We start from the raw sequence: 11,949 nt of genomic DNA, 5'->3' as shown, positions 1-11,949 counted from the left end.
CACTACCAATTGGATAAGGAATCACCCTGGTTTGACACAACAAGTGCAATGAATGAGCTGTCTCCAATAGAAGATAAAGAGCTCTTGGAACCGTGCTCTCGAGCTTGGCATTTTGGTAAGTTCCCCACAACATATAGAGGTAATGATTGGAATATGTCGTGGTATGTTGAGGGAAGCTAGAAACACTATTAGTGCAATGTTGGACAATGCAGAGAACCTCAAGCTTAAACTATATATGGAAACATTTATTATGAGATAATAAACAAATTCCATGGTAATTCCTCCCAATTAAATAAGGACCAAATGAACTTAGAACTCTTTTCAGAAGTCAAATGCTAAACCTGTGCTATAGAAGTGGACACCCAGGTAGTGTTAAGCACATAAACACTCAAAGGTACATACAAACTTGACACGGTCTCCGGCTGAGTTGATGATGATGAATCTCCAGACGACCATGGTGATACATGTCCTCCCTAAGAGAAAGAACCAAACCGAAGTCCAGTACTGGCACACCGGCTATAGGCATGTATCCCCCTTTGGAAGCGAAGTCTGATAAGCTCAGAGAGGAAGGACGAGATGCCAAATGTGTGAGTAGGTGTAGAATGCAAAATAGCCCCCTCTGGAAGCGAAGTCTGATAAGCTCAGAGAGGAAGGACGAGATGCCAAATGTGTGAGTAGGTGTAGAATGCAAAATAGGCAGACATAAAAAACCGACAGCAGATTGTTTTTTGGTTGGACGTCCGCCCAGTGTGAAGCCAGACACTTTTACGCGGACGGCTTCCTAGACCAAAAACTCCACGATGCGCCCGTTTGTGCGTGATGCTATGGGAGAGCAGGAGCTCGAGCTAGAGATACGCAGTCTGGATGGGCAGAGCACCAGAGTGCATGTGGAACCACATGATACGGTTGGAGGTCTCAAGAAGCTGCTGCAGGAGAAGCAGCAATTCACACCAGCTCTCCCGTTCCACCTTTTCCTCAGGGTACACTCAGCCTTCCACAACTTTAAATTCATGCAATGCTTACGTTGTTCATTTCAGCCAGGCCACCTGCACCGAGTGCCGAGCCTTATATGATATATCCCATCTTATGGATTACCTCGCCAGGTCCTACACCTGCACCGGGTATTAGTGGCTATTTTGGGGTACGACCTAACGGTACCAGCCATCCTGGACCCCACCATCTCCTTCCCTCCATGTTTACATGTCCAGAAATGCTTTTGCAGAAAAGACTCATTTCAATGAGTCTAATTACACCACCTGGGCTAACCTTATGGAATAGGTTTTCACGGACTTGAACCGAAACCCTCCTGAAGTCATCCACTATTGGAAAGCTAGGAATGCCACTGCCATAGTGGAGCTCATGCAAGGCCTTCTCCCGGAGTTTCATTCACAACTCCAGCAGTTCATGTATGTCTCTGACAGATGGGCGCACCTTGCAGAGAGATCTGTAGCACGTGATCACATGCGTCGCATTGATCTCGAGCATCAAATCCAAAAATTCTCTATCAAAGAGGGGGATGACTTGAAAGTCAAGGTTTCTGAGTACCGGCACCTTAACGTGAAGCACATCACCACTGGCTTTACCGAGTCTCAGGAAGACCAGGTCATCACATTATTAAACAAGTTGCCACCTAGTTTCTTTACTTTTGTCACACAGACCGTTAGTTTAGAACCTATGCCTAACCTGTATGAGTGTGAGTGCCAACTCCTACTCTCTTCACAGTTGCATGACCAGTTTCACCCTAAGAAGTCATCTTCTTCCTCCTCTACCCAAGAGGGTACCCTTGTTTCCGATACCACCTCTACCCACAAAGGGTAGCAAGGGAAGGGGAACAACAACCCAGGTAATCAAGGCAAACCACAAGGCATTGCAAAAACACTGCCTCGACACACTCTCCCTATTGGCAAAATATTCCGAAAAAGAATGCAAAAGTTTTTATATAATGGGTAGAATGTCACATGAGGGAGACCACCATATATTTTTGCAGGTAATCGGTCACCTGGTAGTGGTGATCTTTGGTTTGAACAGTAAAGAATACGTTGATATCACCTTCAACCATGAAAAAATCTAACCTTTAAATTAGACTTACAATAGTGAAAGTTTGTCAGATCCGTTTTGGGATGGTGTATTGGAGACACCATCAGAAATGCCAAATTGGAGCTGAAGCTTCAAGGTTGTTCTGGTAAGCACACTTCTACAGTTTCACCTTTTGTGACAAAGGATAACATTTTTGTCATCGAGTTCTTGCATGAACAATCCAACAACTGATCGGGTACATGGCACTATCACTGTTAGTGAGGTGCTTCTTGCTCTGATACACATGGTGTTTCCATATTCATAAATTAGACACAACAGTTTACTCAGGATCTTCAGCAACGGCTATCTCAGTTATGGATCTCACCTGCTCCATTGGCTCCGGACATGACAACACAGTGGGTGTGGCACCTCCAATAGAGGACCTAGCTTCTACATCTTCCTTCAGCCACTTGATCCCAAGCTTCTTAAGTTAGATTGGTCGAGTCTAGACCATCCTTTCACCAAGGTTGGTTGTACCTCTTCCCTCTTCAAAGTTTGGATTCTGGAAGATAGGCTTCTAAGCTGCTTTTGTCAAGCATACTTACAAGTTTGTTCTACCACCTTTAGTAGGCCAAATAGTCACAAACACCAAGACTCAAGATGCAACCATACCATATCCAGTCCAAGCAATCAACTGAAGACAAGTCAACATACAGTTCTAGGAAGAGCTGCAGCTGCCGCCAGCAAAGATATCAAGTGTATACTTGTACACCATCTCTGCCTCTCATGGGTGAAGACCCCAAGTGTATACATGTACATCATCTTGAGCATGAAGCTATGTGCATACACACCTAGACCACATTGCATTTTCAGACAGGCAGTTACTTTTCATTTGTGATGTTTAGAATTGTTATTGGTATCAACAATAGAATCTATTTCACCTTCTTGTTAGATATAAGCTATGTTTTTTTACTGCTTTTCTAAGGCTTGCTTTCTATTTGAAATTTGAATGATGCTTTCTATAAAATTTCCTGGTGGCATGCTAGGGATTGAAGCTCAGCGTGGGGAATTCCATACAGTCCCTTGGTTTGAGGGAAGGTGAATTTGTGGTGTTAATGCCATATTCGAGGAAAAAACAAACCTCTGGGGTTTTGCATTTCAATGATGGTTGTGGAACATTAAAGAGGGCCAGTTCTGAGGCCAAAATTTTGCCTGGTGAAGAATTTTTTTTCACAAGAGGTCTTTCAGATGTTGGGTCTGGGAATGCTAAAAGGGTCTCTCAAGAAGAAGCAATAGGCACGAAGAAGCATTCTCAAGAAAACCATGCTTTCGATTCAGCTGTGGATGTTTCAGATTCTGTTTGGAATGCAATTGCAGCTGATCTTTCTGCATGGAAACCTGCAGCTGATGAGGTAGTTTCTGTCATTGATACTGATGCTGCTCCAGATCTTATCCACGAGCCTACAGAGGAAAGAGAACCTATTGATTCCAACACTATGAATACATGCATGCCTATAAGTATGGTTTCCTCCTCCAACAAGAAGGAAAGAAAAAGGCCTTTGGATCAGCAAGTAAGTTTAAACTTGGAAGGTTGTGTCAAAGCACACACTTGCTCTGAAGAATCTGAAATCCTTACCAAACACAAACAACCTGGACTAAGCAAACAGAAGAGAGCTAGGAAGAACTGGTCGTGCCCTACAGTTCTGGAAAGATATTATCAAATCTTCAGGGCTCTTAATCTGGTTTATGGCTTTTTACAAAAGCAGCACATGCAGGGAACATGGCAGAACATGAAAGCAGCACTTCAGCAGCTTTGTGGAGCATCTGGGGAGAATATTCAAATCAATGAAATAGAGACACTTGTTTCTCTTTTCCCTAAGGTGATGTCAAACTAGGTGACCTTATCTTACTCTTCAACGCAATCTCCATGCCTTTGGTTTGACACTCTTTAAGTTGTGCATGTTTGCATGGGATGGGCAGCTGCTCCAGATTAGTTGTCGAGTTGGTGAAGGAGAGAGCGAGTCCTTCAACCTTGACTTGCTGGATCCCTCAAAAGTCCCTCATCAGGATGTGCCACATTCTCTGCACGAAGTGATGCCATTTGAGCTCCAAAAAAGAATTGGCCCATCTGACCACTTGCCAACTGCAGGTCTGCTCTCCATTGCAACTTGCAAGGGAAGTAGATGTTGCTGTCCAACGAAAACTTCTGGAAAAAGAATGATCTCATTGAATCGATTTCTAACCTTCAGGCTTGTTGCTGTCTGTCTGCTGATAATAGGTGTGAAGCAGATATCTGACAGCCTCATCACGAGCTCTATTAAAAAGCGTCTAACCGCTTTTGAGGCAGCAGTGACAACTTTGATGGAGCAATTCCAGGCAGTATTTAGGAAGGTTTGTTTCTTCATATTTGTTGTTTTTGAAGGCTTTCAACTTTTTTAATATTGAGCTTTTGGGCAGATTTTTTGGAGGGGTAGGGGTATGGTGACATGTGTATACATTTGGGGGGGGGGGTGGAGGGGGGGGGTTGAAGGATGCAGAGCTAGAGAGAGACTTTTCTCTACATGCTGTGTATGGCTTTGCTTGGATACGCACATGTTATTAGGCATACCTCTTTCATGCTAATTCGATCATTATGAGGATTAGGTCACTAAGGAGGCTGAGCAAAGCAAAGAGAAATAACAGAAGCCAACCATGCCCTCACCACTCAGGTCGAGGCACTACTTGAGCAGCTAGAAACCTAGAAGCAAGAGGTGTTCGCGGAAAAAACATGCCGGACACAACTACAGCTCCAAGTAGATAACCTTACAGAGAAGCACAAGACAGGTGGCTGAGTTGCAGGCAAGGGTGCACACTCAACTACTGGATGTACAGACAAAGCTAACCAATGAAGAGGATGATCGCCAAGCCCTGGAAAAGCGGTTGGAAGAGAAAGGTAAAGAGCTGAAGGCAACAAAGACGGGGCTCAAAGCACAAATGGCCCAACCACGTACTAGTGTGGAGACACCTTTCTAACACCTTTCAGGTCGATTTGCACTAGTTATTATTTAAATGGCACCTTTTCACATGTGGCACATCAGGCTGCCCGCCTACTGGTGGCTGGCCGACTGGTGTCTGGCTGCCCAGAAGTGGTCGACTATGGCCCTTCCCATGGGTAGCCGACCAAGGCCTTTAACCCCTATGGGCTGGCCGCTTTATGGTCCAGGCCCCTAGGCCTGGCCGGCTAGAGTGGCCCACAAGGGCTGCCCAAGGCAAGGCCCTTAAGGCCTTTTGGGGTGGCCTATAGGCGTGCCATAATATGTGTGCTACAAGACCTCTAAACTTATGACTGGTGTCCCAAGCAGAGCCCGATGCACCTCTATATCATTCTAGAGGGTGACTCACATCACGGACTGGCACTGCATTGACTGCAACATGTGTGGGACATGCACACCTGACCATGTACGGGACTTGTACACTTGACCCTGGACGCTTAGAGTGGAACTTTGGCTGACTCGTCTTGGACTAGGGCTCACAAGGAACCAGTTACCACTCCAGGTTTTCCTACACGTGTTGTACATATAATGTCCACATGACATCCAAGTGCGGGATGCACATGACATCCCCTTTTGCTTAACTTGATGCAAGCTACAAAGCCTCCTAGTAGTCCCTCAATAATGCTGGATAATCTTTGAAAAAATTCTTGTCAAGCCACATTGCTTCATGTGTTCCTCGGTCTTGAAACTTCGTGAGGAACTATCTTTCTCTTCGGCCGGAGCCATGCTTGAAACGATGTAAGAGAATATGTTTCGGAACTGTAACTTCAGCTTCGTCCACATTGTCTGGTTCCAGGGCTTGGAATTAGAAGATTGATTCCTTCTTTCTCCGGACTGGATTTCAGAGATCGGTTGCAGATCCCAACCTGTATCTCTTTCGGGAATGCAACATGGTTACGTTAATCATCCTTTATGTGGATGATCTCATTCTCACCGGCGGTCATGTGGAGCACATTGGAGTGATGAAGGCTGCCTTGTCAAAGGAGTTTGAGATGACCGACTTAGGCTTACTCCACTTCTTCTTGGGATTGGAAATTTGGCAGACCCAAAGGGGTTTTTTTGTCTCTCAGCAGCGGTATGTTCATGAGTTGCTTGAGGCCTTTGGGATGGAGAACTGCAAGCCTATTACGTCACCGATGGACCCAAACACAAAGTTAACAGTGAATGATCCTTGTGAGCCAGTTGATGCCTCACTGTGTATTGGAAGCTGGTTGGTTTATTGATCTGGTTGCTGAACACCAGATTGGACTTGAACTTTTCTGTGGCATTGTTGAGCTCATTCATACAAACGCCGCTGAAGTCTGATTGGGACGCAGGATTGCGGATCTTGCGGTATCTCCAGAGTACGAAGGATCTTGGACTCTTCTACACAGGAGGGGGATTGATGGATGGAGTCAGACTCCAAGGTTGGAGTGACTTAGATTGGGGAGGAGATCCAGACACGAGGAGATCTACATCAGGCTACAGTTTTACCCTCGGCTCAGGAGCAGTAAGAGGCAGCCAACTATTACCTTATCATTGACAGAGCCATAGTACCGGGCTGCTTGTGGTGTTGCTTGCGAGGTTGTGTGGCTGCGGAGGCTGCTAGGCGAGATAGGGTTTCCACAGAAGAAGCCCACAATCATCCAGTGCGATAACCAGATGTGTATAACTATTACTCGGAACCCGATCTTCCATGCCCGGACCAAGCACACATAGAGATACAATATCACTTTGTACGTGAGAAGATCTTGGCTGGTGACATCTTGCATCTTTATTGTTCGACAGAGGACAATGCGGAGGACCTCTTTACGAAGTCTCTACCTCAGGCTATGCTCTGGCGGCACTCCAGCTCCCTGGGGTTGGTTCCACATCCAGGAGCTGAGAGGGGGTGTTAGCAGTCATCTCCTGTCTGTATATTTACACCAGGGCCTTTGTTGTGGGTGTGCCCGCCCGATTTAGGTGTTTTCTCATTTTTTCCCACTCCCTATTTTTTCCTTATTTTTACCAGGTGTGGGAGGCTGTCCTGAGTGGTCCAAGTGATAGCCGACTGGTTCTGCTACTCCTTATCTTTCTCTGTAGCTAGCCGACTCCACACATGTGGTGACTGACAGACTGGAGCTGGCCGACTGCCATTTATGCAAGTCGGGTGTTATTTTGCTGATGTCGGCTGTCCTTGCTGTAGGTCGACTGGACCATAGGGGCCATATAAAATGGCCCCTTGCCCCACACATGTATTCATTCAGTCACACCGGGATTTTCTTGTGTATATATAGCAGAGTTACACGCCTCTCTCTCTCTCCTTCTCTATTGCTGTATTTTTCTGCAGTGCACTTGCTCTTGTGCTCTCAAATTTTATCTTCATCCCCGCTACATATTCTGACAACAACATCGGAAGGCCTTTCCAAAGAAGGCTACATAGCAAGCTACTGCACTGCTGGGATTGGTTCATGCGGATTTGTGTGGCCCAATGCGCACTCCGTCTCTTGGTTCTGCTAGTTATGTTTTTCTTTTGGTTGATGATTTTACCAAGTATACTTGGGCCTATTTTCTTAAATCCAAAAACGAAACTTTCAACAAATTCCAAAGATGGAGAACCTTAGTGGAGAAATAGTCGGGACACTCTGTCTTGACATTACGAGCCGACAAAGTAGGCGAGTCTACTTCTTGCCAGTTTAACCAGTATTGTGACCTCCATGGTATTCAAGGGGAGTTTGCCAACACAGGTACTCCTTCAGAGAACGGCATAGTGGAGCGGAAAAACTGAACGGTGATTGAGATGGCTCAGACAATGTTGGAACATCGGAGTCTTCCTCAAAAGCTTTGGGCAGTGGCAGTTGCTACGGTTGTTTACATTCTCAATCGGTCTCCTACTACAGTTGTTCGAGGGCTGACCCCCTTTTAGGCCTACGTGGGAAGAAAACCCTCAGTTTCCCATTTTCGGGTTTTTGGGTCAGATGCATTTGTTCATGTACTTGATGGCGATAGGGGGGAGCTTGACGCTAAGTCCAAGCATCATATTTTGGTTGGTTACAGCTAAGAATCCAAAGGTTATCGGCTCTACAATCTTGCAACCTCGAAGATCATCGTTAGCAAAGATGTGGTGGTTGATGAGACTTCATCTGCCACTGCATAGGGGGCTTCTTCATCTGCCACTGCATAGGGGGCTTCTTCATCATCAGGGGGATGATTCGACTCAGCCCCTCCTTGGTTCCTTGTTGGATCCTCTTGTTCCTCTTCCTCAACTTGTCCTCCAGCACCTCAAGCGGAGGAATCATCCAACAATGATCAGGAGGAGGAGATTTCAGTGAATGCTCCACAGTAGGCTACACCTTAGGAGCAGGGTTCGACTTCTCGGGGGGGGGGGGGGGGGGGGGATCTCGTATTCCCAATTCATTGTACCATACATTGCAGGACTCACGGGTAACACAATTGCTTTCACCTACAATAGGAGTCCCCGTCGAATCGGAGTGATTGTGTACCACGACATCACCTCAAGAGAACCTATGCGTCGATTATGCACTGATGTCATGCATCCAGGACTCGGAACCTACTCATATTGGGGAGGTACTCTCCAAACCAACTTGGAAGTAGGCCATGGAAGCAGAGCTTGAATCTATTGAACAGAATCAGACTTGGAAGTGGTTCCTAGACCGGCAAAGCGGAAGGTGATTGGTGTCAAATGGGTCTATAAGACCAAGTACAAATTGGATGGGACTTTGGATAAGCACAAGACCATGCGTGTGGCCAAAGACTATTCTCAGAAAGCTGGCGTGGATTTTGATGATACTTTTGCATTGACTGCTCAGATGGTGACCATACAGATAGTTCTTGCTGTTGCTGCCCACTCTCATTGGCCCATCTTTCAGATGGATATCAAGTCGGCATTCCTCAACGGGGAGCTAAAGGAGGAGGTTTATGTGGAACAGCCCCTGGGATTTCAGGTTCTTGGCTCCAAAGGTATGGTCTATAGGCTGAAAAGGCCTTGTATGGTACGAAACAAGCCCCTAGGGCTTGGTATGAGAAGATTGATGCATTCTTTCAACAAAAGGGTTTCAAGCGACGGCTGATCCAAATCTCTACATCTTTCCCGAGAAAGGATTGTATACTCTTTATCATTCTCTATGTGGACGACTTGATCATCATAGGCAGCCATACAACGCACATTGCTCAGACAATGGTTGCCCTCACTGAGGAATTTGAGATGACAAATGTACTTACTTCTTTCTTGGATTGGAGATTTTTCAATGCTTAGATGGCATATTCATTTCTCAACAACGGTATGTTTGTCACATGCACCCTGCACTGTAGTGCATGGTGACAAACTGGCTTATCATCAGCAGTGCAACATTTGTACAGTATTAGTTCCATTCAGGATGATATTTGTCGTACGCCGTGACCCCATTGTATATCCTCAGTCCAGGATAAGTCAGGCACGAGCTACGTAGGTCATTCTCACCCATAGTCAGTCAGTCAGTCAGTCAATCTAAGTCCCTTAACCCACTTAAAGAGACGCATTCATGCATATACAGTCAATAGAAACCTTAGAGTTTGCATCAGAAAGCATCCTGCATATTGCACATCATTCATGCATAACATCTAGACCATTGCAGGAACCTCAGATAGCATCCAGGATTTATCGAGGATTTTTCTGGTAATTTTCCCAGCATTTTTAGCATTTTATACACCATTGAGACATTTAGTTTGGATCTTGTCCATATAAATAGAGGCTTAGCATAATCATTTAGTCATTCATCATATTCAGCAAGAGAGCCATCAAGCGCTTACCATCCTCAGCCCTAGGAGCATAGGCGATTGCAGTTTCAGCCATCTCTCTTCAGCGTTTGTCTCCTACAGTGCTAGGTGCCTCAAACGCATGAGCATTCAGCCATCTACATCAGTAAAACGCAACAGTTCAGCATTCAGCCTTCAGTTCATCTTGCGTTTTCTGCATCCATACAGTTTTCAGCATTCATTCATTCATCGTTTTGCTCCAGCCACTCGGTGAAGGTAAAACGCAGCATTCTCATTTCATTTACAGCATTCATATACAGTCTAGAACAGTCCCAAACAGCCCCTCTCTCAGCCCTAGCTTTGCATCCCTCCCTCATACCACTGGGAAGAGTGCATAGGCTCGAGATTGGACATCTTTGGTACTTCTACAACAGTGTACAGTTCAGCCCAACACTTGGTCTTCAGAGGTCTTGCATTTGGCTTATCGTCAGTCACACCGTTAGTCTCTTTAAAGATAATAAAGCAAATACTATCTCGGTAACGGGATAGGGGGCCCTTCAGTGGGTAATTCGGGACCCCATACGGTGTACAATTCTCATCTCTCTCTCTCTCATATCTCTCTAAAGTTTGAAGTATTAAAGTGGATTGCAACTCAGGACACAGAAGATGGTGTGAGCATTTGTGTGACAGGATCCTCCAATACAAAGACTTCCGCTGCATATTACATTGGTATCAGATTCAGCTTGTACACACACATCGTATCCTAGTGTGAGGGCATCCTTGGATGGTCAGATTGCGATCCGGCACGACCACCGACTTCAGCATCATGTCTATAGAGGAGAGTACTCATCAGCTGGAAGACGTCCCCCCGAAGGAGACCTTGCTCTTCCGTCTACCGAAGACACCATAGCGCTTCTTAGAGCTCAGAATCAGCTGCTCATGGAGGGTCTCCAACTCTTGGAGGTAGCAGCAGCACGTTCTTCTCCGTCTCTAGCAGCACCCGACTACATTTCCCTCTTCTTTCAGATGGAACAACAAAGGAGAGAGGATGAGGCCCATAGGAGAGAAGATAAAGCCGAAGCAGAAGCTAGAAAGCAACAAGAAAAAGCAGAAAGATGGGACTATGAGGAAGCCCAACGCAGGATCGACGAAGACCGGCGCCAGGCTGAACTCGTTGCTAGGGAGAACCAACGAGAGCTCGATCGAGAACGTATGTTACTCGAGCACCAAAGGGAAAAGAAGGCCATTCATCTTAGATACCAGCACCTCTTTTTAGTATCCCCAGTCTCAGGTGCCACTAGCCAACAATCCGCAGCATCAACTACCGTCATTCGAAGTCAACCTAACTTTAGTAAGTATAATGGTAAGTGTGATCATTTAGCAGTGAATCAGTTTATTCTCAGGATAGAGTCCACGTAGCGGCTCCCCATCTCATTGGTGAGGTAGTCACTTGGTGGCAGCGTTGGTCTATTCTCTATACAGACTAGACCACAAGTGTCACAGCTTTCAGGTGGGATACCTTTGTCCATGACCTGAAGACGAGATTCCTCTCGGCCCAGTACATGACCGGTCTTGCAGATGAGTTCTATGGACTCAGACAGAACGGATCTCGAGTGCTTCAGTTTTCCGGCAAGGTTATCACTTTAGCATAGCAGTTAGGGTTATCTGCACACAGGCCAAGATGGAGCAATTCATTCGTGGATTGGATCCCCAGTGCTTCAGTTTTTCGGCAAGGTTATCACTTTAGCACAGCAGTTAGGGTTATCTGCACAGGCCAAGATGGAGCAATTCATTCGTGGATTGGATCCTAACATTCGGTTCATTGTTTGTAACTTTGAACCTAGTACATATGACCGGGCTTTGACCCTCGCTCAGAATGAAGAAATGAAGATGAACGGAGGCAAGCCCAAGCAGTCATCTCAGTCCAGTACCAAACCCCAGCAGCAACAATCCACTGCACAGTCGGAGAAAGGTAACGCATCTTCTAAAGATGCTAAGAATGACGGCAGTAATAGCTCCAGTTCAGGGGGTAAGAAAGACAAAGAATCTAAGCCTAAGAAAACCCCCTGATGAAAAGGCTAAAGCAGGCATTACTGGAGGTTATCTTCCTCCAGAGGAGCAAAAGAAGTATCGGTCAGAAAATAGATGTTTTTTCTGTCACGTCATAGGGCATGGTAAGAAGGATTGC

The 11,949-nt window shown here is 45.9% G+C and overlaps 1 protein-coding gene across 3 annotated transcripts in view; it reads left to right on the top strand.

The window, feature by feature from the left end:
- The first annotated feature begins 734 nt into the window (after positions 1 to 734).
- Positions 735 to 11,949, top strand: part of LOC147616156 (uncharacterized) — a 130,330-nt gene continuing 119,115 nt past the window's right edge. Inside the window, exons 1-4 of one of the 3 annotated variants that reach the window (XM_086778782.1) lie at positions 735 to 980; positions 3,063 to 3,896; positions 4,006 to 4,165; positions 4,295 to 4,407. In XM_086778782.1, coding sequence (XP_086634908.1) covers positions 801 to 980; positions 3,063 to 3,896; positions 4,006 to 4,165; positions 4,295 to 4,407 — 1,287 coding nt within the window. In that variant the 5' untranslated portion in view covers positions 735 to 800. Of the gene's footprint in view, positions 981 to 3,062; positions 3,897 to 3,996; positions 4,166 to 4,294; positions 4,408 to 11,949 lie in introns of all 3 variants that reach the window. The other 2 variants (XM_086778781.1, XM_086778783.1) reach the window with 2 other exon arrangements.

Source organism: Cibotium barometz, chromosome 39, assembly GCF_041138505.1.
Source record: "Cibotium barometz isolate CiBa-2024 chromosome 39, ASM4113850v1, whole genome shotgun sequence".
NCBI lineage: Eukaryota > Viridiplantae > Streptophyta > Polypodiopsida > Cyatheales > Cibotiaceae > Cibotium > Cibotium barometz.
This window is presented reverse-complemented; position numbering and strand designations above follow the sequence as displayed.